We start from the raw sequence: 27,340 nt of genomic DNA, 5'->3' as shown, positions 1-27,340 counted from the left end.
AGTCATAGAAACGTCACGCATGAAATGTCTGATGAAAGTAAGTGTACACATCGTACTAGTCATCGAAACGTTACACAAGACATGTCTGCTGAAGGTGACAGTGTACACATCGTACTAGTCATTGAAACAACACACAAGACATGTTACACAAGAAATATCTAAACGTCACACAAGACATGTCTGATGAAAGTGACAGTGTACACATTGTACTAGTCATAGAACTGTCACACAAGAAATATCTGATGAAAGTGACAGTGTACACATCGTACTAATCATCGACACTGCAGAATTTCGACACTAGCTGTAGAATTTGTAAATTTTCTGTACAGTAATATTCCATCATCTATCACACATTATATTGATATACAAAAGACTTCATTATATCAATGCATAGTCACATCTTAATGTTTTCCAATAGAAATGATAACAATGATTCTAAGGAAAAGGATGTGATGACTGCGAGGGATATTCAAAGAAGTCTTTGAATTACATGTATTACAGAAAAAAATCAATAGACGTATAAAAATGCATTAAGTTTTCCTTTCACAGAAGGACTCTCACATAAATTTCCATATTAAATCAATTATTCTAATTTTGAACGCAACCTTTCCACACTTTCACAATCAGATATAGTCATCATTTACTCTGCATTACATCTCATCCATTCATATCCTTTCAAAATAAATCGATAGGTAATTACTTTAAATAGTGTATAATTAATTTCCAATTTTCCCAGTAAATATGTCAGGGGAGAATGAAGATATAACACAAAATTTTAATGGACTCTTTAATAAGCCACGTTGATGATGATTATACACTATGATATCTTAGTTATATCTCCACAAGATACAACAAAACATATTTATATTAATCCTTATAATTCTATCTACTATTGATAAACTCTTCAAAACACCTGATTTATTGAAGGACTTTTTTCTTTAAAATCATTACGCCGTTCTTTCGGTCAATCAGATACTATGTTACAAACGACAACATCATTTTTCCTTAAAGAAGTGAAGAAGTAAATTTTAAGCCAACGTGAATGCGTGTTACAAGCAAGATTAAATATAAAATGATAATAGCGGAAAAATCCCTATATAATGGGGTCAGTTCAGTAGTTCTTAATATGTAATGGAGTTATCTTCATCACTGCACAACTTTTAATGAATGACTTGATGCTAACCTTACTGATTGCACGAATGTCAATTCACATATTCATTTGGTAAAAGTGAACTTCAAAATTACCTCGCCTGTAAGTTTGCCACATTAACTACCTTACCAGCCACCAGTATTTAAAAGACAACGCTCATTGAACCCAGACAAATATGGATAACCTGTGTATTACCTAAAGTACTTCGTATGCTGTTTGATTCCGTAGATTATTGGGTTGTAGTCTAATAGCATGTGGATATCAGCAACAAAAATGTGTTTTCTTTCTGATGAACGTTTTCTGCAGACAATAGCCGGTGTTGTCAATAGAGCAGATGGTATATAGTCTCCAGATTTTCTTTTTAATAATATTGAATTCGGATTCAGAATGATCATTAATTATGTCGCTCATGGACAATAGACCTTTATAGCGTTGTATCAAAGATTTCAGACAATCAATTGGATAACTTTAGAAACATCGCGGCATTGTAAGCATTATGAAATATTTATATCAAAATAAAAAAAAATGTCCGTGTCTCACTAGCTAGTTATAAAGAACTATATTCTTTATAACATTATGTTCAGTTTATATTGGGTCTTTTTCAGTGGCCAAGTGGCTAAGATATCCCAACATATTACCACATACCCTCCATATCTGGGTTGCGAGTTCGAATCCCAAGTGGGGTAATTGCCAGGAACTGACCGCGGGTCGGTGTTTTTTCTCTTGGTACTCCGGCTTTCCTCCGCCAATAAACCTGGCACTTCAATAAATGACCCTGTCTATTAATATGAGTTAAACTAATGTAACCAACCCAAAGTTGTTTGCTGACAATTGTGTCGTATATATAAAGGACTGCAAGCCTGCAGGTTTATATTGGTTTTGGTATTTAATACAGACAATAATGAATAGCATAATAAACAATAAATCTCGTCAATAGATTTATTATGTACGAAATAAACTAAATTTGTATTTATTTGTTATCAAGCCTTATAACATAATCATCTCCTCTTCGGAGAAGCTATTAATTGTGCGACACGTGGTTTTGAGAGTATTGCCATTGTCTTCTGATAGTGTTTTTTTTCAAATCGTTTACAATGGAATTCAATTTTTTTAGCGCTGTCAATAACTTGGAAGAAATTTCAATGTTAAAACAGAATGCAAAACAATACAATTTCACTTAGTGGAGGATCTCAGAGATCTGGATAAGTTATATAAGGGAACTAACTGAGGCGAGAACTAGACACAAATGACAACACCATCAATACCCATTCGGCAAACCTCGGCCGATTCCGGTACGTCAATACCTACCATGAACTTTTACATAAAGAAAGTTTTATAGTGTTTCACATAACAGGCGAAGGAAGATAACTCAATTGCTTAATTTCATCAAAATAATTTACGCAACAAAATACATTTCATTATATAGCTACATATTAGCCATGTTATGACACATTTGGATGATTGTATGTTAGCATGTGACGTCTGCGTGATGGCACCGTGACGGGTCGGCTACCAGCCTCTGGTGGGTTTCCAAATCCCATCGATCTTGTCCCCCGAATGGACATAGTACTTGTCGTATAGAGCTGCTGTAGCACACGACTGAAAAGAGCACAAAAGTAAGTTCAAACTAAACCTAATAAGCTATTTTGAATTTCAACGTTTTTACTTTCTTAAAGACAAAAACATAAAGAGCATTGCACGACATATTATCAAAGCAGATTTTCTTACAAATGCCATCCACTTTTGTACTCACGTGGTGTGGGTAGACGAAGAGCAACGAGCCGATTGGATATTTCGAAAAGTCTAATGGTTCACCTTGTGTGCCTACACTACCAAGCTCTTGACACATACCAAGCAACCTATTGACATGAAAGTTGTGAAATGTTTTTGAAAGTTATGAATGTTTTTGTGTGAATGGAGTATGCAAAAGAGTTATCTCTTCTTAATTAATGTAAAATTTTCATTTCAAAGCTTTAATATAATATTTATAATTGATGTAAGTTTAAACTATTACTTTTGGCACCATGGAGAAAATTTTTATAGGCTTTGCCTGTTATTTAATCCATTTGACTTGAAACATATTTGTCAATAAAATTCGTTGAAATGAAAAAAATGAAAGTTTTTCAATCTTTATTCTTTTATTTTGATTATTTGTTCAAGGCTAGCTAGTGCGGCCAATTAAGATAAGTGGTTAGTCAGTGACGATGATAAACATAATTATATTGTTACACTGATGACAACTAAATTGTTTTACAATTTCTATTGTTGTATCGCTGATGCATTCACCTGTGTCAGAAAAGTTACTGTAGCTTACTAGACTAGGGAGTTCGAAACGATAACTGATGAATAACGAGTCAAAGTAAATAAGAAACCAATCAACCAATACTAGAACATAGCAATGATTGGATAAAACTGCAGTCTCAAAATATAGATACTGGATTACATTCTTTAGAAATAAATAAGTTGTGGTGTCAGCGCGGGGATTCAAATCACGATCACAAAAAAACTTACTGTCGGTTTAAATATGTTCAACGCAACTTTAGAGGCAATGGTGGGATGCCACTGCGGTCACAAGAACTGCAAGTTAGGCTGTCAAAAAATAAACCTTTCTGTAACCTAACAACATGTGTTGAGTGGGAAGACTATTGTTCTTACTTCAGTTCTGGATGACCCTGGAAGATCACAGGTCCCTCTGGCAGTCCTAGTTCCATGCCATCATGACTTATAGCCAAGAAGCCGGCATCTATCGTCATCTTGTTCAGGCTTTTTTTGTGACTGATGACACGACATACCACTCTACAGGCGATATCCTTCTCCTCACACGATCCTATCCTCTTCTGCATGGCGTCTGTATAAGGAGAACACTCAATCTTAGTCTAGGTATGAATGATTGTTTAAGATTTTGCGTCAAAATGTCGGTTATAGTTACAATGACTGTGGCCTTCATTCAGAAATATGAAAAATAGAGATATTAAGAACAGTTTTAGTTACCGAAGAAGATGTAGTTTCCGGGTGAGAATGTGTCTAGTTGTGCCATGCTGTCGTCAGGGTGTGAACAGCCAGGAGTCGAACCCATAACCAATGTAGCACACGTAACGCCGGCCTCCGCAAGCCTGTCAAAAGAGAACATCACTCAACTTTAATGGTCCACTACCTTCCCGAAACGACTTTTATGTTCTGATGCATACCGCGCGTTAGTTAACTATAACTGCGCCAGACGACAAGACATAAAATTCTGCTGGAAATCTAGTATCTTAGGTCATAGAAATGTATATTCTTATTTTAGTAATGCTTTTAAGAAAAAAAATATTTTGGAAAGGTAGTAAGTCTTCAAGTCATGACCATTTGTTCACGAATTACATCTCAGGATGAAAATTTATCCGGGCGGTGGAAGTGGGGGGGGGTTGTTACAGTCTGCCTTCGTTCTGCCCCCATTGCATGATTATAAATTGCGACAAAACTTTCAAATTTCTAACTAACTGCATACTGTTTAGACTAATCTGAACGTGTATTTGTGGTCTTATGGTCTTTTATGATGACCATTGTTTTCCTAAATACCTCACCTAACTTTTAGCTGCAGTAGTTTATCTGTGTTTTTCTTGCCTGTCTGTCGGATTTGGTCTGGGCCTTTTGCTCCATATGAATCCCCACTGTGGACGTATAAGCCCCTGAAGTCAATCCCAGGGCAGTTAGCGGCCTCTCTGGCCAAGGTCAATGCCATGTCCGAGTCCCATTCTACTCCAGCTGTCTCAAAATTTATTTAAAATATAATCCAAAATAGCCAACATGAAAAGGATAAAAGAAAAATCATAATATGAATCGAAACTGTTTGTAACGTCACCTCTGATTGGTTGATACAACAGCGTAATGATTTCAATAGAAAAAGAGTCCCTTTTGGAAGTTGGAATTTCGTATGATTCAATTCAAAACATCAAAACAAATTTGTTAGAATAATCCTCAAATACTATGTCGTTATGGAAGGGTCGTAATTGGAAGAGGTGATTTTTTTATCTGAAATTATTTTTTTGTGTCTCTCTCTCCCCATTTTATACGTACTTCTCCCTAAGCCAAGGTCGATCTCCAGAAACACAGACCACAACTTGTCACTCCCTCTCGGTGTAGTCTTCAAGGCCTCCATACTTTCGGGACTTTCGACCATTATGTGGAACTTCTCCAGCTTTTCTGCAAGTCTACGGCACCTGTAAATGTATGTAAAACATAACATCGTAATTGTAACATGTTAAAAAGGAAGACAAAGTTAAAGAAAATAAACTCGTAAACATGTTGTTTGCCTCTACTGATACCCAATGTATTTGGGCTTAGCAGGGAATGCAACGTATTGTCATATGTAAGTCAAGGATGATGAGGATATCCAAAAGCAATTGTTTATCTCACACGTAATGATGAAAAACGTTGCTAAATGTGACAAAATTAATAAAACTGTAAAATGACATTTTAAAGACATTGTAATGAAGAAGCATGGGGGCCAACGATAATCCGGTCACCGATTATCCGGACATCGATTATCCGGAAAAATTACTATTATGACGGAATTATCGGGAACGGATTTTACTATTGACTAAGTAAAACAAAATCCTGACGTCCAGAGAAATTTGCAATACGAAGGGATTCAGTTGGGGACACAAGTATTGGATTAAGATAATTAATTGAGGAGTTGAAGAAATATTATATTGTTTTTACCTGTCTAGTTTCTGTTGTGTGATCGGGTAGGCATATAAAATATCATCAAATCCATGGCTGGCGTAAAACTCGGCCTCGTCTAGAGTAGAAACTTCCAAACACGTCTTAGTTCCGTCCGTCATCATCTCGCCTAACTCACTGGGAATAGGAAAACATGGTAGACGATTTATAAAGTCGTGTTGCTTCAGTAGTGTGATTTTCACAAAATGTCTGTGTAATGACAATTTTAGCTACGTTAATATTCGGGCAACATACTATTAGATAGATAGTCTTTTTCCGTGAGGTGGAACTTTCGGACTTATTTCCAAATCATAAAACCCATACAAAATACGTAAATAATAATTTTAAAATTAATTAAGTTACATGTTACTTACCCTGTATATTTTGTATTTATTTGCTAGATGATTAGCCTGAATGTCCTACTATCTGCGATGTGTTGCGTACGTGAATGCCTTTATGATTTAGAGGCTGTGGTATATTCGTGTTGTGCATACTTTAATAGTGCGATCTCACTGAAGCATTCTACCAAAGACAACGAACAGCACACCCCACGTATCTGTTCACATCATACTGACTGGGGCGAACCAGTCGTCCCATCCCCTTCATGTATACTTCGCTAATACAGGAAAGGCTAAACATTCAGTCTGGTTTATGTTTCTTTGAGTATTTCAGTGAGCTCCCGTACTTATCTTATTGTTTGTTTATTCACAATTTGAAAATTTAGCTGTACATTGTCAATGAAACGCATTGAACAGATGTACCGCGGGTTTCACCGACAGAGCACAAGACACGCATTAAAAAATAGACTCAATGTTCTGTCGATTCTGACTCAAACACATCTAGATTTTAATCCTGTTACCTTAGGTTGCAAAAGCCGGGCGGTGGTGGAAAGAACGTTCGTTGAGAAAAATCATCAACATTATCTAAAATTAATAACATTTACCACAATCAAACATTACAGAACTTGGCCCTGTATGTATACGAACATGGTTTTTTGTGTCTGGCCCCTGTATGTATACGTACATGGTTTTGTGTGTCTGGCCCCTGTATGTATACGTACATGGTTTTGTGTGTCTGGCCCCTGTATGTATACGTACATGGTTTTGTGTGTCTGGCCCCTGTATGTATACGTACATGGTTTTGTGTGTCTGGCCCCTGTATGTATACGTACATGGTTTTGTGTGTCTGGCCCCTGTATGTATACGTACATGTTTTGTGTCTGGACACTGTATGTATCGTACATGGTTTTGTGTGTCTGGCCCCTGTATGTATGTGTACATGGTTTTGTGTGTCTGGCCCCTGTATGTATCGTACATGGTTTTGTGTGTCTGGCCCCTGTATGTATACTACATGGTTTTGTGTGTCTGGCCCCTGTATATATACGTAGATGGTTTTGTGTGTCTGGCCCCTGTATGTATACGTACATGGTTTTGTGTGTCTGGCCCCTGTATGTATACGTACATGGTTTTGTGTGTCTGGCCCCTGTATGTATACGTACATGGTTTTGTGTGTCTGGCCCCTGTATGTATACGTACATGGTTTTGTGTGTCTGGCCCCTGTATGTATACGTACATGGTTTTGTGTGTCTGGCCCCTGTATGTATACTACATGGTTTTGTGTGTCTGGCCGCTGTATGTATACGTACATGGTTTTGTGTGTCTTCATGTGAGGCCTTAGCTGAACACCGAGGCGATCACAAGTTTCTTTCATCCTCGCCACATTTTTCTTCATGACGTCAAGATCCAGGAGGAAGGCCGGAGTATTCACGTCATAAATAGTCTCCGGAAGCTTGTCATCAGCGGCCATGGTAACAGTCGGCAGGTCCACTTCAATCCTGTATAATCCTGTAAATGTATGGACAATTATAAATCAAAAGAAAAGATTATTTTACTTACTATATTGAAAAAAATCTAAAAGCATAGTAAGGAATTCATGGTTTCTATATCTTATAGCCTAAGTATATCCTCCGCACTTCAGTGGTTACTTTCACTGTCGTTATAGTTGTGCCATTATATGGAAATGTTAATTTTCTACTCCTCGTGTGCCATTAAATGGAAATGTTAAATATTTAGAAAATTTCATAATATATTATACCAATTTATAGCTAAATTGTTATAATTTATAACATGGACACGAATGTGCCATTATATGGAAATGTTAAATATTTAGAAAATTAACTTTATGTATAATTCAATGAATACACTTAGTCTATTATAGTTACACATATAGCCTTAGACATCAGGTTGCAGTGACCAGATGGTTATAGTCGGTTATTCAACAGATCAGGTAGTTTTGCCTTGTAGCTATCATGACCAAGCTTATTCGTGACAAGAAGTGGTCAGATTACTTAAGTAGGATATGTACTCCGACATTTATTATAAAACTGATTGATGTTGAATGTCCATGTATCTCTATATAAACCAATATTTCGAAAGGTAACAGAGTCGCTCTTAAGGACTCCACGAATAAACACCAGAAACTACCAACCTGTGTTTGAGTCCTACAACAAAACTACAGAACTTCTACATTTCATAGTCACCCCTTGGATATCTCCTACTCAGTACATAAAACTAAAGACAGTTCAGGAGAACAGGACTGACCAATCGCAGACCTGCAGATATTCCCTTTGAAGATTACAGGGAGAGCGACACCCAACTTCAAAGGCAAAAAGTCAATTACAGTCTCATACTGTTATTCCATTCTTTTGATGTTGGGAAGAAACGCTATGCTATTGCGAATAAACGCAATACTTTTGCAAATTTACTCAATACTATTGCGAATAAATGCAATACTACTAGTGTACTTAGTTTTGTGCTTATTCGCAAAACTATTGCGTTCATTCGCAATAAGTATAATAAGTATTGCTTTTATTCGCAATAAGTATTGCTGTTATTCACAATTATTTGCAATACTATTGCGTTTATTCGCAATACTTTTTTATTTTTCATATCTAATTTGGCACCAATGGCTGAATGGGCTTCCGTACACTTTCATATTACGTGTAAACTGTCACTTTCTACTGACAAGCGCATGTTAAAATACACATGTGAACTAGCGTATGAGAAAATGTTAGCTCTGTATTGTTCTGTATACCATCAGTAAAGGCTTTATTATATAATTAGTGTTAATCTTCCTAAATTAACTCTTAAAAGAAATATTTCTTATCGTAAAAACAGGGCCGAATGACCTATATTGTTAGTTCAGCTCTGAACAACAGCTGTTAAGAGACTATGTAAAGCCTTGGTATAATGCACAAATCATTAACAACGAATTAAATGTAAACTGGCAGGTCCGTTGATGAAAGCACACGTTAAAAAGTCAGCGATTGTGATTATGCATACTATTATATATATACATGTACAGCATTACATGTGACGCAGTTAAGTACAACAGACACAATACGGTATGTAATCAGCTGTTTTACAGAAAGAATACACAATGGTCATTATTAACTTACCTCCCCTCCTTTATTTGATGTCCAGTTATTACGGCCAATTGACCTCTCTGTAGAATTATTACCTTGTGAAGTGCTTACCTGGACAAGAGCCTGTGTAAATAACGATCTGGCCGTCCTGTATGCTAAATGTCACCTCAGCGTGCCTTATCTCCAGTGCTACCATAAAACGTGCATTGGTATACATATGTGTACTATATATGCCGTGTGTCACTCACGTGTAATGCAGGGGTCATCGTGTATAATAGTCGGGTTGGGATATAAGATCACTTTATGAACTGACTGTACAGTGGATTTTTGGAAATCCTATTCTGAAAATAGACTGAAAATCTCATTATATGTGTTGTTTGATATCATTCTCGATACTCTAGGGGTAACTAGCACTGACGTTATATCAACCCCTGGACTACCTCTTAGTAAAACTGCAGCCAACAGAAGACAAAGGTAATTTGATCCTCAGATCTTTGAATGTACATCAAAGAAATTGTATAACGTTACACTGTGAGTGTGTTACTTTGAAGTGAGGCGTCGCTCTGTTTGTATGTAGTGTTCAACGGAAGTCTCTGCAGGCCTATGATTGGTCAGGTTTTTCTCCCGAACTGCCTCCAGTTTTACTGTGAGATAGTCCAGTGGTGAATATAAATTCCTTCTACGGAGACAATCGTGCGACGTCGTATGTTGATAATGACGTCATCATTACCTGTGACGTCACAATATCGTTATTACACTAGTGTCCTATACGATATGTATGAAATAAGATGGCTGAACGGGTCAGTACGAAAGCCGATCGGTGTCACATATATCTTAGGGATTTTTTTTAATTTTTCGTAATAACAACATCAGAACATGTAATAACGAGAAATTAAAAAAAAAATCGTAACGTAAAAATGACCTCAATCGGCTTTCGTAGGTCAGTTATGTGATAAAAGTGCATAATTTTGTTTGAGTTTTACGGCCTATCGACAACTAAGGTCATTTAGGGCCAAACCACAGTGCAGACAAAAAAAGTGCATAATCTCTTGAGTACCAGTTAAGACTTCTGAGAACACACCTGGGTGGTTTAATATAATAACCCCCACCTTGCTGATTTTTTTTATTTGTATTAAAACTCTACTTCTAATTAATTGATTAAATTACAACCAGGTTTGGTAGAAAACATCATTGGGTGAAGGCAATGATATTCGTCTGTCGTCATGTGTCATGCGTCATGCGTAAGGCTATTTCATTCAAAAACCTACTCCCCCAAATAAAAAAGGAAACTCTACTAAAGATTTGCTTTAAATTTCTACTCGCATGGATTCCAACTAAATATGACGCGAAACATCATCGTGAAAGGACGATAATATCATATATATACAGAGCTGGTCCGACATTGTAAATTGCGCCAAATGGGGTTGATGAGTCTGTCCTTTATAGACAGGTGTCCTATATACAGAGGTCAATTATCTAGTTAATTGCACCAAATGGGGTTGATGAGTCTGTCCTTTATAGGCAGGTGTCCTATATACAGAGGTCAATTATGTAGTTAATTGCACCAAATGGGGTTGATGAGTCTGAGTCGGTCCTTTTATAGGCAGGTGTCCTATATACAGAGGTCAATTATCTAGTTAATTGCACCAAATGGGGTTGATGAGTCTGTCCTTTATAGGCAGGTGTCCTATATACAGAGGTCAATTATATAGTTAATTGCACCAAATGGGGTTGATGAGTCTGTCCTTTATAGACAGGTGTCCTATATACAGAGGTCAATTATATAGTTAATTGCACCAAATAGAGTTGATGAGTCTGTCCTTTATAGACAGGTGTCCTATATACAGAGGTCAATTATATAGTTAATTGCACCAAATGGGGTTGATGAGTCGGTCCTTTATAGACAGGTGTCCTTTTTACAGAGGTCAATTATATATTAGTAGTAAATTGCACCAAATAGAGTTGATGAGTCTGTCCTTTATAGACAGGTGTCCTTTTTACAGAGGTCAATTATCTAGTTAATTGCACCAAATGGGTTTGATGAGTCTGTCCTTTATAAACAGTTGTCCTTTATACAGAGGTCAATTATCTAGTTAATTGCACCAAATGGGGTTGATGAGTCGGTCCTTTATAGACAGGTGTCCTATATACAGAGGTCAATTATGTAGTAAATTGCACCAAATGGGGTTGATGAGTCGGTCCTTTATAGACAGGTGTCCTATATACAGAGGTCAATTATATATTAGTAGTAAATTGCACCAAATAGAGTTGATGAGTCTGTCCTTTATAGACAGGTGTCCTATATACAGAGGTCAATTATATAGTTAATTGCACCAAATAGAGTTGATGAGTCGGTCCTTTATAGGCAGGTGTCCTATATACAGAGGTCAATTATGTAGTAAATTGCACCAAATGGGTTTGATGAGTCTGTCCTTTATAGACAGGTGTCCTTTTTACAGAGGTCAATTATGTAGTAAATTGCACCAAATGTGGTTTGATGAGTCGGTCCTTTATAGACAGGTGTCCTATATACAGAGGTCAATTATGTAGTAAAATGCACCAAATGGGTTTGATGAGTCTGTCCTTTATAGACAGGTGTCCTATATACAGAGGTCAATTATGTAGTAAATTGCACCAAATGGGGTTGATGAGTCTGTCCTTTATAGACAGGTGTCCTATATACAGAGGTCAATTATATAGTTAATTGCACCAAATGGGGTTGATGAGTCTGTCCTTTATAGACAGGTGTCCTTTTTACAGAGGTCAATTATATAGTTAATTGCACCAAATGGGGTTGATGAGTCGGTCCTTTATAGACAGGTGTCCTATATACAGAGGTCAATTATATAGTAAATTGCACCAAATGGGGTTGATGAGTCGGTCCTTTATAGACAGGTGTCCTTTTTACTGAGGTCAATTATATATTAGTAGTAAATTGCACCAAATAGAGTTGATGAATCGGTCCTTTATAGACCGGTGACCTATATATAGAGGTCAATTATATATAGTTAATTGCACCAAATGGGGTTGATGAGTCGGTCCTTTATAGACAGTTGTCCTTTTTACAGAGGTCAATTATGTAGTAAATTGCACCAAATGGGTTTGATGAGTCTGTCCTTTATAGACAGGTGTCCTTTTTACAGAGGTCAATTATGTAGTAAAATGCACCAAATGGGTTTGATGAGTCTGTCCTTTATAGACAGGTGTCCTTTATACAAATGGATTTGATGAGTGTCCTTTATGGACAGGTGTCCTTTATAGACAGGTGTCCTTTATAGACAGGTGTCGTTTACCTACCTTAAATACATCAGATGACTCCAATGCTGGCCGGCCCCCTCATCAGGTGAATCCTGCTTCCTTTGACATTTCGGCGCTTTCCACGATGTCCTCCAGAGGTGCGCCGGCTGGGTTGATCAGGCCCAACCAGAAACCAGTCGGCTATCGCATCCGCTTGGTGTTATTGCGGGTAGCTGTTTTATTTCTGCCTGTTCATCGCCACAGGCAGCGATGTCTGTCTTTCTGCCCTTCGTCACCTTGTGGCTAGCACTGTTGCTGGTGATCAAGCCACTTCTCCTCCCTCTTCCTCGAGATCCAACTGGAAGCAACTTTTGCCTGCATGCTTACTGCTGCTATCAGGTACCTCCGGTCTGCTCCGGTTACCCCTAATAGGCGTAGGGCTCTTCATAATGATTGGCCAGGGAAACCCCTGCATCCTACCTCTATCGGTAAGCACCATGTCTTCCATCCTCGATGTTGGCATTCTTCCACCAGCTGCTGGTATTTCTGCTGCTTCCTTTCATTGGCCTCCTTCATCCTGTCTTCCCATGGTACTGTTAGTTCCACCATGCTTAGAGCTGCGGGACCATACCACAACATCGGGGCGGATTGGTGTTGAAGCCACTTTGCTGGGAAACCCATCCTCTGCTGGATGTCTGCCCTCATTTCCCAGTATCTTGCTATTGCGAGTATCCCACCAGCCTCTACGCTTCCTGTAGCCCGGGTTCCAGACTTCACAAATGTGACAAACTTTGGCCCTTTTGATATTGTCCACTTTTTCCCCCTTGCACGGTCTGGACTTGCTGCTGCCATGTGTATCTTCCATCTGAAAGTGCCACCTGGCATGATTAGAGGACATGTGCCAGGTTAGCTCGGCGTTGTCCTTGATTCCCTAGGTGAAAAGGTTGGTTGGGCTTGGCAGCAAATCATAGGTTGACTTCAGCAGGAAGCTAAGTCTGTGACCTTCAATCTTCCAAATATCATTCTAGGATACTTTCCTCTGCCTCACTCCCTCCCAGTGAGTCCAGCTACCCTGCTGTCTCATGCTCACTGCCTTCACCTGCCTAGCCTCCTCATCCATCAATTTTAATCTCTGCCTGGGCCAAATAGAGGTCAATTATATAGGCAATTGCACCGAATGGGATATAGGAGCCTGTCCTTTATAGACACATGTCCTTTATACAGAGGTCAAATATATAATAAAACGTATCAAATAGGGTTGGTCATAGGGTCCTTTATATACAGAGGTCAAATATATAATAAAAACGTATCAAATAGGGTTGGTCAGTCTGTCCTTTATAGACACATGTCCTTTATACAGAGGTCAAATTAATATAATAAAATGTATCAAATAGGGATGGTCAGTCTGTCCTTTATAGACACATGTCCTTTATACAGAGGTCAAATATATAAATAAAACGTTATCAAATAGGTTGGTCAGTCTGTCCTTTATAGACACATGTCCTTTAATAAATATATAATAAAAAATTAGTATCAGAGGTCAAAGTAGGTTACAAAATAATATAAAACGTATCAAATAGGGTTGGTCAGTCTGTCCTTTAACTAGACACATGTCCTTTATTATACAGAGGTCATAAATATATAATAAAACGTATAAATCAGGACACAATGTCCTTTATAACAAAGAGGTTATATAATAAAACGTATCAATAGGTTGAAGTCTTGTTGGCACATCCCAGTCAGTCTGTCCTTTATAGACACATGTCCTTTATATCTGTCTAAATAGATTAGATCAAATCCAGGGGTGGATCAAATATATCCAAATATAATAAAAATTAGGGTGGTTCAGGCGTACGTATCATAAGACACATAGTCTCCCCTTAATGAAACAGAGGGTCAAATATAATATTAAAACGTATTTATTAGACAAATACAGAGGGTCATTGTCTGTCCTTATACTAGATCACATCAGTCAAACCTATATAATAAAAACGTCCTTTACAGTCAGACACTTTATGTCCCTTTAATACAGAGTCTGTTCCTGTATTGAAAACAGAGGTCTATAATAATACAAAACGTAAATAGTCTGTCCTTTATAGACCACATGTCCTTTATACAGATGTATTATACAGGTCAAATATATAATATGTCCTTTAACGTATCAAATAGGGTTGGTCAGTCTGTCCTTTATATAGACACATGTCCTTTATACAGAGGTCAAATATATAATAACACGTATCAAATAGGGTTGGTCAGTCTGTCCTTTACAGCAGGTTTGACTTTACTTAGTAAAAGTTGTGGTGTAAGTTGTGAATTGTCACAACTATGTTCACGTATAACTCGTACATGTATACATAATATCGGCTATGTGCAGTATTCTTCAGTTGAAGTGTTGTTATTCATAACAAGTGACATTGATTATATAGGATTTAAATGTTTATATAGGATTTAAAAAACTGTTGAAGGGGTTTTGGCAATTATTGGAAAGGAGAAAAAACTGGGATTTGAGAATTTCAAGAGGCAACATGTGTGAAATATGCTAGTTTATAATTAATTAAGTTGTGAAATGCTGTTATCCTTACCATATCATGTGTTGATTTTCGAATGTTTGTAGAATTTTAAAAGATGGTGTGTTGTATATTAACAATTAATTGATGGGCAAAACAGGACTTTTAGTTGGTTGATTGTGCTTTACATTCTGGCATATTAACAGCTAGGGTCATGTATGGACGGACGTCGCTATATGTTTGGGAATGTCAATGATGGGCCGAAATGTCCTTAGTTATGCTCTACTTAGTAAGGGTTGTCAGAGATGAGATTCCCTGTTCTCAGCTCTTGCTATTCTCTCAGTGTATCATGCGGCAGTGCCACATACCAGAGTTAAATTAAATATAGATCACCATCTTTAGTAAAAAAAAATGTACTACCAGTGATTCATCACATTACAGATAACACTAAACACAAACTTTTATGAAAAATATTCAAGTTGTTTTAATGACATCAAAATGAAATTATGCCCATATAAAATGATTTCATAACAATGAAAAAACGAAAATTTCCTCCAGTGTATACAAAGCAAGGTTACCTTTAAAGTTCTCTCATTGTGTTTCATTCATCCCTCACAACAAGTTGTTTTACAATCTACCATGCCTTTTTTGTACTATCAATTATTTTATTATATTATGAGAGTCATATCAATATCTGTAAAACTCTTCTTCCAATAATTGATAATTGTAAGTTCGATTGCTTTTGTTTGTTTGTTTTTATAGTACACAACATTAGACACTACGAAATGTTGTTAAACTCAGAATACTAGTAAATCTACTTCCAATAATCGATAATTGTAAGTTTGATAGCTTTTGTTTGTTTGCTTTTATAGCCAAGAACATTAAACATGACGAAATATTTTAAAATTGTCTCGTCATTCTATACTTAAAAATATTGGAGTACATGTACAGGAAATGGATCTAAATTTTAGCAAATATAATTCATCATGAAAATACAAGCTGTGGAGACATAAAACTGACATTACTATAATACCACAGCATACCTCCATGACTCTAATCTTACTCCCAATCGTCTTTTTCATCATAGGACGCAGGAGACAAAAGCGTCATAGTTGTCACTTTGGATTTTACAAAGTTGTGAGACAATACATATTACACTTATCTGCAGTGATAATCCAGTTATCAACTTGGCATATCCTTAAAAAGTATAAAATTTCTTATATGGAATTATTATGATTTTTCCTCCCAACAAAGAGTACTGACCACTCCCTTGCTCCCCATTACATCATTGCAATGCATATTAAAGAGTTACATCCCTTGCGAAAGTACCGACCACTCCCTTGCCCCATTTACAAGTTTTTTGCATATTACAGAGTTATCTGGTTGCAGTTAAGAATCAATTGTGGTGCCAAATTTTGTGAGTGAAATCCTCATTTTCTCTGAAAAGTATGATGTTACGCTTGTAAACACATGCCGTCACAATCAATACCTACCTGCAAGTGCAGATAACTATCTACTTAACTATTCAAATAAATGTACAGAAAATCACAGAGGAATGGTTAAATGACCAAGCAAGTCGCTATGGTAATCATCACAAAACCAAAAAATTAATGACAACTTTTCCTGTACTTTGAAATATCTTCCTCACTTATCTACACTATCCATCTCAAGACATACCTACACGTATAAATACAAACATAACATCTTTTCACTCACACTCTTGTAGTCTGCATTCAGAAAATATCTAGGAAAGCATTGATACTATATCAGAAATGACGATGATTATTAATGAATTTAGCTTTCTAAATAATAAATGTTGACTTTATCACATTCCAGACCTCTTATGTAACACAAAATATTACTTACAAATATACATTTATCATTACACTGTAAGTAAATATCTAAACAAACAAACAGCACTTAAGTAAAATAAGTTTTTTATGTTTACATAATTCAATCTCTCTTATAACAAGCGTTTTCATTGGCTTAAAAGTTAATTTTATTATCCCATATAACATGACATATTCAAATGACCTTTGTAATGATATCTTTGATTGGCCGATACCATGGTGTAGCAATTTCTTAGGAAAAAAGTCCTTCAAGAATATTTTACTTTGACAGAATAAGGAATAACTTGTTATAGATCCAAACACAAAAATCTTTAAAGACCGCTTCACAAAGCATTCTAACTTCTGTGTTGTACATTCTGCATCTTAATATCATAAGAAATCTTTTTAAGTTATTCTTCTAAAAGTAACATTAGTTTTTTACATATCCTAATATTAAGTTCTGTAAAGATTCAAAGTATAAAAATAAACTGGGACTTTGTCTGTAAAACCGAGTATATATTTTGAATAGCAGTAAACACATATCAGAATTATGCATGTTTCTGCACATAATAATCAATTTGTGATATTTTGTTGATTCTGAGTGACACTGTAGTAATGGAACTATAACCCAAAAGAACCCACAAATTGTGTATTAAAGAATACAACATGTTGTATTTTAATTGAAAATACCAAATATAACCTATAAAGGACGTAGAGAATGGATAGGGTGAGGGCAACCTTTCATTCTGAAGTTTTAGGAAACAGGTTATACTTTTAAATAGAGTACAGTTCAAAGGTCAATAGACAAAGTTTGAAACAGTCTATAAGTAACATCACAAGAAACTCATTGATGTTTTACACTGAACTATTTCACTGACCAATTTGTCAAAATATCAAAATGGAAAGTTTCCTGAACAGAGCACAAGTGATGGTACAAAAACAGTAACAGAAAATCTGCGATCCATTTTCCATGAATTATAACACATTAGGAACATCATCAACCTTCAACGAAAGAAAATGTATAGGGCTGTCCATATTTATAAAGTGTCCTAATTAGGTTAGATAAAGTATTTTCATTACACAAATACAATATGACTGCACAAGTAAACATTGTTCTATCTAAGACAGATTTCACACATTTATCTAACATCAGTAGACAAAGCATATTTAACAAAAAAACGAGTTAAAAAAACATAATGTAACAGGTTTTCTTACAATATTACATCATTTACTTTGATGAATTTAAACATGATGAAAGTTCTGTGGTTGAATTTTGTTGAGAAATTTAAAGTATCACCCTAAAATCCACGAAGATTATGCAAATAAATTTGCTTGAAGTCCATTATAAATAACTTTCTTCGATTCCTGTTTCAAAATCTCTCTTATTTCTGCAACAGATAAAAACAAAAACAAAATATTAGAATGCATGACAGACATTGAACATTGTGTATGTATTAAAGAAATCAAAACAATGCACAACACATTGATACAGACATGAAAGCTTGACATTAAAACTCTTTCCTTAGGTAAAATACTGAGTAACAGGTAAATTTCATGTTAATGTTATTTTCATGACTGTGGGGGGACACTAGTGCCCTTATGAAAATTATTTAAGCCAATAATGAAATTAAACAATAAAATTCAAATTTCTAGTTTTAAACCAAAATTGTGCAATGTACAGTAATCAACTCGCATCAAGTTCAAGAAAGACCCAAAATTGTAAGGTTTCAATGGTTAGTAAAATCAAATTTTTCATCAGTGCATTACTCCTGAATGGCTTATTTAACTCTTTTCTTGACTTGGATTAAGCTGGTTTTGGTTTGTCTAGTTTTATGTTCTATTAACAGCTAGGTTCGTGTAAGGACGTTGCCAGGTTTATGGTTGAGGAAAACCGGAGTACCTGGAGAAAAACCACTGACCAGCGGTCAGTACCTGGTAACTGCCCACATGGGATTCAGACTAGCGACCCAGAGGTGGAGGGTTTGTTGTAATATGTTGGGATATCTTAATCAATCTGCCACCATGGCTCCTTAAGCTGGGTGAAAGGAGTTACATTATATTTTAATCAGCACATTGCTTTTTAATGATATAGACTTATTCAACATTTTCCTTGACATGAATTAATATTAAGTTACATGTTTGTGGATTGTCATTAAGAAATCAAGGCTATGAGATTAATATACTCACGATCTTGATCTTCCTTGGTAAGTGTTCCCTTAGGGAAGTCTATATCAAATGTGATAAATAATGCTCCTTTTACATTATTATTTTCATAGTTTGGCATTCCTTCTCCCGATTTTCTCATTCTGGCTCCAGGCCATGTGATTTTGTCACGGACAACATGTACCTTAAAACAGAACATAGTCATCTTAATGATAATATATATTCATATAACCAATTACTGGAGAAAACAAAATTTGAGTTCATTTCTGCTTCTTCTGGAAAATAACATCGAACCTTTAAAGATGTAGTGTGGAAACTTTCCATTACTAAAACCTGTCATTAGGTCACTTTGACTTTGTGTTGTAATTAAGCTTTCATTGTTAATTTAGTTTTACTGCAACTGTTAAAGATCTCATCTGCCGACAGAGCATAAATTAAAATGGTACCCATTATTTGAACAATAATGTTTAATCATTAATATGCATATTTAATTAAAAAAAAGATAATTGATTTTGCATTTGGTGCATGCCCATTCAGTATTTCATTCCATATATTTAGGACATAGTGCCACAGAATTATTTGCGGACACAATTATTTTTGATATTTTAATCTTGAAATTAAAAGCTCAAACTTTTCAATGGTGGTACTGGTGCAAGGGCGACACTTAGGTATCACTATGTCGGCGTCGGTGTCGGCGTCCGGGAAACGGTTTCTGCTCGATAACTTAAATATTTATTGTCCAATTTCAACCAAATTTTATAAATTGCTTTCTATCAATGAGAGCTCAGATGAGTTGAATAATGGTCAAAATCTGTCAATATTTGCAGGAGTTACGGGACTTTAAAATCGTCAAAACAGATAAATCCATGGTTTCCGCTCATTAACTTTAATATTTATTGTCCGATTTTAACCACATTTGGTGTATTGCTTTATATCAATGAGATCTTATATGGTATTGATACTGGTTAAATCTGTCAATATTTGCAAAAGTGACGGGACTTTAAAATCGCCAAAACATGGTTTCTGCTCAATAAAATTGGCAAAAATTTATAGTCACAAAAATATATGAAGTACAGAAAAAATAGAACCATTGTAATCTAAATTGTGAAAATAAATGTTCATGAAATTTGAGGTTTTTGAAAACAAAAAGATAAGACGCTGGGAATTTAATTCACTGGGAAAGTAAGTTTGTTAGCAGTACAATGTACAAAGGACAATTTACCTACAAAATAAATGGTCTAATACAAGTCATCTCTAAAAATTTGTTTTTCAAGCAACTGCTCTAATAAAACCAGACTTTATCAAGTGGTTTCACTAAGTATAGAGGCATAATTAAAAAATGATTTAATCATAATTAAGAAATAAAATTTATTACAAGTCCAATATATAGCATATAATTGATATCTAGTCTACTATGTTAGAATTTCAACATAAATAACTTATCATTACGAGAAAAATAGATTGTGTGTGATATGATCATTTATAATGCATTTGTATTGAGATAACTATGTCATAATAAATTGAGACAACAAATTCATAATTTCCGCATACAAAGATACAAGTAAGATATAAATAAACTATAATTGACGGGTACTTCACGTGACTTTGCATTTTTCATTGAATAAAATCTTACCTTTACTCCTACATTGTCAATAATTGAAGGGTACACACGCATGCCAGGCATAGCTTAACAGTTCATAGCGATCTTTTTTGCAATTAGATAATTCCCTTCTTTTTTTTCAGAACCTTTGAGAGGTTTTGGAGACGAGAGAATATTTGAGCCTGAACTTTGTCTGATCACAACTATGGAATGTGGTAGACATGAGCGACTCCTGCATGCCATGCACAGCCTTTTCAAGGACATTGAGGCTGATGTGTTCATCACCGAACAAGATGTGGAGGACCTCCTCGCTCAGCAGATGTCACGTCCATACAGTCCAAATGATGAACCAGTCAACAATATTGGTACTGATAGGTCGGTGAGTGATTCTGGGTTTCCTTTGGGACAGATGGATAGTAAGCCTTTACAGCGAGTTCGTCCACTACAGAGACATGAATTGACTGATCCAGGGAGCCCAAATCAGGTGTTTATGTCTAATTCCTACTTTCGTGCCATGTCAAATCCTTGTGTGTGTATACCAAACCTGCCTGAGAGATTGATGAAGTTTGACAAACAGATCAAGAGTTTCCTTCACAAAGCGAACCTGATATCAAAGAAGATTAATGACCTTTTACCTGCCTCGACACAAACTTCCATTTCCATGAAACCTTTCGCCAGATTCATTCACAGTGTTAATACAACATCCGACTTCTTAGGACATCTTCTGGACATCACTAGGTACAAAGGGAACAGTAGTCAGATCAGCGAGGTGGGGGACGATGTCACAGAAATTGAGAGAGGTATGACTTTAGGAAGAAGTTTTCTGACAACCGAGACCCTTGATTGTCGATGTTGTTCAAATTGTGTTTGGCTTATCCGTATGTTCTGTGGAAGCTCACTCAGGAAATTCCAGACCCTGAAGAGACAAACTGTACAACAGAGGGCCCAGCTGATGAAGGTTAACAGCAGATTTGAACCGACGACAGATCCTCCCTTGCAGAATGAAGAGACTAAGGCTGCACAACCACAGAAATATCCACAGGAAAGTCTCAAACCTCCCCGCAACACAACACCAGTTACTGTTTCCGGTGTCCATGACAACTATAGGATGTACCTGCAGCTGGAGACACCACTTCCTGTATCATCGCCTAGCAACCAGCCATGGTATCCATCACTTCCTGGAAACAAACTGATGCATACCCCATTATTGCCCAGCAACCAGCTGCGATGGCCACCGCCAATGGTATCCAATGCAGCACCGTATCAAGGACGAATGGACACCATGCCAACCCTATCTTCTAGATTGCCTTTGGTTAACCCAGCATCAAAGGATACAGTGATTGCTAGAGGCTTGGACTTAGGACGCCAGTGCGTTACTTCGAGAGATGATGATCCTTTAGGTGTATTGAGTTCAGATATGAATCATGTTGGATTACCATTTGGAGGAAATTGTACAGAAGATCAAGACTATCGTAATTCACCATCACATGATCATCATAGGTTCAGACACAGCAGATCTCCTGGTGACCTTGATCACAGACCATTTGACCGCCGTCCAGTTGGAGGAGTTGGACATCGCAGGTATAACCAGAAATTCCAGAGAAAGCCCTTACCAGACACTGTGACTACACGTCACATCATGCAGTCATTTCCAGAAGTAGATATTAGGTCAGCTTCTTCTGGCTCATCTCCTCTGATGTCAAGTTCACCACAGACTAATCTGACAGTTCTAGGACAGAGTGGGAGTCCATTTTATAAGGCAAGATCTCACCCAGTAGGACAAGAGAAAACCTTTATTGAACCAAGTCTGGGGTCTCCATCCTTCAGACCACCATGGATTCACACAGATTTCCCTTGTCATTCGACACAACACCAAGGCTCCCCAATACCTTCCATCAGTAACCCCAGACAACCAGACGATGGGAACCCAATGAGACCAGCTTCTTTTGGCAAAGACTCTATCTTACTGTCATCACCACCATCAGTACAGGCGGATGGAGTTCCTTCTAGTTACAAGCTGATATCGCCTCCTTCGACAACAACTCTCCGAAAAGTCATGGTTAATGATTCAAAACTTTCATCAGACACGACGCCGCGTCCACTTTCAGTTACCAGGGTGACAGATTCAAACCCGATGACACCTCCACCACAAGTTACCATTGTTACAGGTTCCAACCAGTTGTTATTTGACATAGCTACCAATTCCAAGGTATCATCATCATTACCAAGCATTACTACAGAGCCACTTCAATTTCCAAGTTCCAAGCTGAAGCCTGAAATCAGTAAAGAGAGGGAGACGAGGTCACCAGCAAATGAAATTAATAGGGTTATTGATGAGACTGTGAATGCCAAGTCCTGCTCGACGTTTTCCTTCAAGTCCTTCAATCCTGTCCACAAGGCCCGGAAATTTATGACCAAGTGCAAGGAGCTGACTTCTTGGAAAAGACAACTTAAACTGGATCATGAAGGAATGGTGCCATGGCAACAGGAGGATGGGTTCCAGTGGAGAGAATTAGACAAGAAATCCCCATCTACCTCATCCATACGAACAAGTAAGAAAATGTCACAGAAGGATTTACAAATGGTTGAGCAGACAAAATCAAGATCTTCTGAGCCTAAGACAGCAGGACCACCACCTTATACATCAAAGACTTCCTACACACGCAAATCCTTCAAGTCGCCGAAGTCCCCTAGACTTACCCAGACGAATGCAAGAAAAGAAACAAGTCCGAAGACACCTTCATCCTCACAAATAAAGAAATCGCAAGAACTTGGCAGTCCCAAGACACCAATGTCATCTCATAGGATGAAAACATCAGTATATAGCAGTCCAACACAATTTTCATCACCAGTGATGAAGAAATCCAGCAGTCCAAAAACACCTGTCTCATCTGGAAAGAGGAAAACCAAAAACCGTAACAGTCCAAAAACACCTTCTACACCACGAGTAAAGAAACCTGCAGCTGGTAAAAGTCCAAAGACACGTTCATCACCACGTGTTAAACCTTCTGACTGCAAAAGTCCCAAGGGTTCTTCATCTTCAACAACCAGATCATTTGCCTGTTCTGAAGGTGTAAAGGCAGAAGCATCAGCCTCCTTGAGTGGTTCCTCTGTGATGGTCAACGGTAAAAGTTACAACCAACTGACACATAGTGAAACATCATTGCCTCAACCAAGTATTCTCACTACATCATTGCCTCAACCAAGTATTCTCACTCCAAAACCTTCCAAGCCACACAGTAAACCTCCATCAAGACAGGATATAGAATGCCACATCAACCTGGTGAAGAACGGAAAATCCCCAAAGCCTCGAGCTCAGACATCACCCGCTGTACTCAAGCTTCCCCTGAAGTGTACAACTGCTGAATCCTCTTGTACCGCTGTGTCAACATCTGTATCCTGTATTGAGAAACCAATTACCACTCTTGTATCATCAGGAGGATCTTCTGTACAGTCTAAACTTTTAACAGTATCCAGTGGCAACAGACAAGTTACCTCACTGTCATCATCACTTGGACCTATCACCATGGCAAATTTTGTTCCAGTATGCATTAGTGTCAGACCTGTTGCTTCTCCTGTCTTGTCAACTGGACCTGTTACAATATCCAGACTTGCCCCAGCTTACACGAGTGAGAGACCAATTACCTCCCTTGTTTCCTCAGTTGGGCCAGCAGCCATGACTAATCTTGTTAATGTATCTGTGAGTAAGACAACAGTTGCCTCCCCTGCTGTAAGACCTGTAACCATGCCACTACTGACAGAGAGACCAGTACTTGTCACAAAGAATGGTGTGCCTGTCCTCCTGTCTGTGCCTCCAACTGTATCCATGGTGAAGAATGTCTGTGTTGTCAGTCAGAGCCCAGTGATCACTTCATCTACTATAAACCATGCACAGACATCTACTCAAAAGCTTCACAAATCTGCTGCACAAAGTTCTCTGAAAGTAAAGATGATCCAGCCAATGCCCTCAAAGCCAGCTAGACACGATCTACCTCCTACTACTAGTCTATTGCCTGACAAACCAAACAGACAGACAGCCTTGCCTGAAATCTCAGCAGCTCAAAGCTCAGCGCAGCTTCATCCTTCCCAAGTCTCACTGCTGAATCCCAGAGTCATGATGAGGATCACGAAGACTACAGACATTCCTAATACATACCATGTATCATCCATTCAGACAACAGCCAGAACAACCTCTCTTCCTTTGGCAGACCTCAAGCATGAACAGAGATCTGAAGTGAGGTCAGAGGATCCATTAGTGTCTGTCTCCAAGGCTTCCATGAACTTTGGAGTGGCTAAGGATACTCCACAATCAGCCACCTCAGAAGGATCAGAAACTTTTACAAGAGCAGCTACTTTTGTAGGATCGGGAACCTCAGTTGATGCAAGAACCCCAAAAGGTGCTGCTACTACATCAGAACACATCTTGCCACATGCAACTGTCAGTGATTCTGGGAGCTCAACACCAGACAGGCTTATTATTGTCACAGATACAGATGATGAAAGCTTCGTGAGTCAACAGAAGAGGCCTAACATAACCACATCAGTCAGTAGTTGTATGAGCCAGGCTACAGATGTTCAACACAAGAAAACAACCGTCAGTCATACATCAACAAGTATGTCAGCTTGTTCTCTCGTGTCGTCAGATCCATCTCAAAGACAAGTCAGGTTAACAGCCGTACCTCGCACGCCTACAAGTCACCTCAGTGAACAGGGTCACCAGCAACAGCCTAACATTCCACAGATTTCTGTGAACACCAAAATGGAGAAGTACTTTGATTCCATTACTTCAGCTGAAAAGTCTACCGATGTCCCAGATACAGATACCCCCGATGTTACACCAGTGAAAACGCTCACGATTACCAAGTCCAAATCATCCTCTCGCTGCTCACAAGGGTGGATACCGATCAAGTTGCCATCCTTTTCCCAGGAAGTTCCCTCTCAGAAGACCAGAAACAAGATATTCCAGTCTAGGAAGTTTACCAGTGCATTTCAGCCCTCAGAAAGTAGTGGTCAACACTGGAAGGATCGAATGACAGAGAGCACTATGGTAGACATCATGTCGTCAACTCGTGGTTATCGGAGACTAAACAGTCATTCACCACTAGGGACTGATCTGAAGCCGGTCACTGATGTCAGGAAGGTTGAAAAGTGGTCCGACAGCCATACAGAGAGTATTGCTTCTAAGGAACACAAGTGCATCAACTTGGTACAAGAAATTCTCGCCGAGGAAACCTTGAAGAATGACCAGACTCCTACATCACGGAAAGTACAGATATCCAGAAAGCGATTGATATCCGACTCCTTTGATGACAACTGGATTATACAGGATAAGGAGTATAATGAAAATCCTACCGAGAACCAACCAAAGCGTCGAAAATGGCTGGGAGGTGTCCAGAGTACCAAACATACAACAAAACGACCGGAATTTAAGATCCAGCCAACAGGCGAGAATCAAGCTCATGTGGTGAAGAAGACTTATGTTAGTGTGGATACCTATAAGAGGACAACACAGTGTACAACTCAGGTTACAGTTGGAGAGGATAGGCCTGCAAGAATTGTGATCAAACCTGAGACAGCCCACATGGAAGATAATCTGTACCAACTGCCAGCTAGATATGATCCTCTTAGGAAGTTGAAGAGCATTCCTCCCATCGCATTCCAAGGAAAGATCAATGAGCAGAGAGTACGGGAGGTATTGTCAGATCCCTGTGCCATCATGATGGATGTGTATGACCATCAGAGTTGTCGAATTATGCCAAAAGCAATTCAGAAAGCTTCCAGCCATGGATCACCAAGGTACTTCGCACGTGAGTTGATTTTCATGATCTTCACAATCGGAGAGCTCCAGGGAAAGAAGATCGATTCTAACAATCCGAGGACTAGGCTGACCCAGTCTCAGATCCTCAACCCCACAATGATAGCTGCAGTGAAAGACGTTGTACTTCACACCTTCCCGATTGAAGAGTTCCATTGGTATGACAGATGCATTCCTTTCATCAATGATTCCCTCAAGAGCCTGTTTCAGAAGAAACTCACACATCCAGCTTTCCGATGGATAGAGGGAATTGAAAGCTGCTTCTAGCTGGTGTCAATCCTGAAGGATAGTGTTGCTTCAAGTAGACAGAGTTGCTTCAAAAAGTGTTGTTTCAAAAAGACAGTGATGACAGTGTTATTTCACAAAGACTGTTGTTTCACAAAGACCATATTGCTTCAAAAAGACAGTGTTTAAAAAGGCTGTTGTTACACAAAGAAAGTGATGCTTCAAAAAGACAGTGATTCTTCAAAAAGACAGTCTTGCTTTAAAAAGACATTGTTGCTTCAAAAAGATTATGTTATTTCAAAAAGACAGTGTTGTTTCACAAAGATAGTGATGTTTCAAAAGGACAGTGATTCATCAAAAAGACAGTCTTGCTTTAAAAAGACAGTTTTGTTTTTAAAAGACAGTGGGGCTTCAAAGAGACATATTGCATCATAAACATAGTGATGCAGAGACAATATTGCTTTAGGAAGAACTATATAATCAATTAACGACTATTCTTTGGGTGAAGTGGATGATCTTGATTCACAAAAATATACATTTACAGACATTTCCTGTGTAATAAGCCTGTCTCGACACTTCAAAAAGAAGTCTGATATGGACATCTTTAGTTGTACAGAATATAAATCTAAAGCTATATTTATTGCAATTGATCATTGTTTTGACCAAGGCAAAATTTGAGAATGCTGGAT

At 37.7% G+C, this 27,340-nt stretch overlaps 2 protein-coding genes and 1 long non-coding RNA gene across 4 annotated transcripts; all 3 read right to left on the bottom strand.

The window, feature by feature from the left end:
* Positions 1-481: 481 nt before the first annotated feature.
* LOC138310420 (D-serine dehydratase-like) lies at positions 482-9,539 on the bottom strand. 2 transcript variants are annotated; one of them, XM_069251635.1, is made up of 9 exons: positions 9,387-9,539; positions 7,497-7,695; positions 5,852-5,989; positions 5,207-5,349; positions 4,714-4,894; positions 4,142-4,263; positions 3,806-3,998; positions 2,904-3,009; positions 482-2,749 (listed from the first exon to the last, which is right to left on the bottom strand). In XM_069251635.1, exons 1-9 carry the CDS (start codon positions 9,490-9,492, stop codon positions 2,660-2,662), a joined length of 1,278 nt encoding a protein of 425 aa, XP_069107736.1. In that variant the 5' UTR covers positions 9,493-9,539; the 3' UTR covers positions 482-2,659. The 2 variants fall into 2 exon arrangements, with proteins under 2 accessions (XP_069107736.1, XP_069107737.1); XM_069251636.1 differs by having other exon boundaries at positions 484-2,749; positions 9,309-9,525.
* Positions 9,540-12,956: 3,417 nt separating this feature from the next.
* LOC138310067 (uncharacterized) lies at positions 12,957-13,397 on the bottom strand. The gene has a single exon (XM_069251213.1). The coding sequence runs from the start codon at positions 13,395-13,397 to the stop codon at positions 12,957-12,959; it is 441 nt and encodes a 146-aa protein (XP_069107314.1).
* Positions 13,398-15,478: 2,081 nt separating this feature from the next.
* Positions 15,479-19,190, bottom strand: LOC138310362 (uncharacterized). The gene is made up of 2 exons (XR_011206410.1): positions 19,036-19,190; positions 15,479-18,236 (listed from the first exon to the last, which is right to left on the bottom strand). It is a non-coding gene; the product is annotated as an uncharacterized lncRNA (long non-coding RNA).
* Positions 19,191-27,340: the final 8,150 nt, after the last annotated feature.

This window comes from Argopecten irradians, chromosome 16 (genome assembly GCF_041381155.1).
Source record: "Argopecten irradians isolate NY chromosome 16, Ai_NY, whole genome shotgun sequence".
In the NCBI taxonomy this organism is placed as follows: Eukaryota; Metazoa; Mollusca; class Bivalvia; order Pectinida; family Pectinidae; genus Argopecten; species Argopecten irradians.
Note: the sequence above shows the minus strand (reverse complement) of the source record. Positions and strands in the feature narration are given on the sequence as shown.

What these genes read in the sequence shown, in the direction of transcription:
- LOC138310420 (XM_069251635.1), bottom strand. Translation starts at nt 9,492, where the DNA reads ATGTATACCAATGCACGTTTTATGGTAGCACTGGAGATAAGGCACGCT. An exon ending in ATGAAGACACACAAAACCAT is followed by an intron (nt 5,990 to 7,496) that starts GTACGTATACAT and finishes TCCTATTCCCAG; the next exon opens with TGAGTTAGGCGAGATGATGA. An exon ending in CTACTGCAGCTAAAAGTTAG is followed by an intron (nt 4,264 to 4,713) that starts GTGAGGTATTTA and finishes CTCTTTTGACAG; the next exon opens with GCTTGCGGAGGCCGGCGTTA.
- LOC138310067 (XM_069251213.1), bottom strand. Translation starts at nt 13,397, where the DNA reads ATGCCAGGTGGCACTTTCAGATGGAAGATACACATGGCAGCAGCAAGT.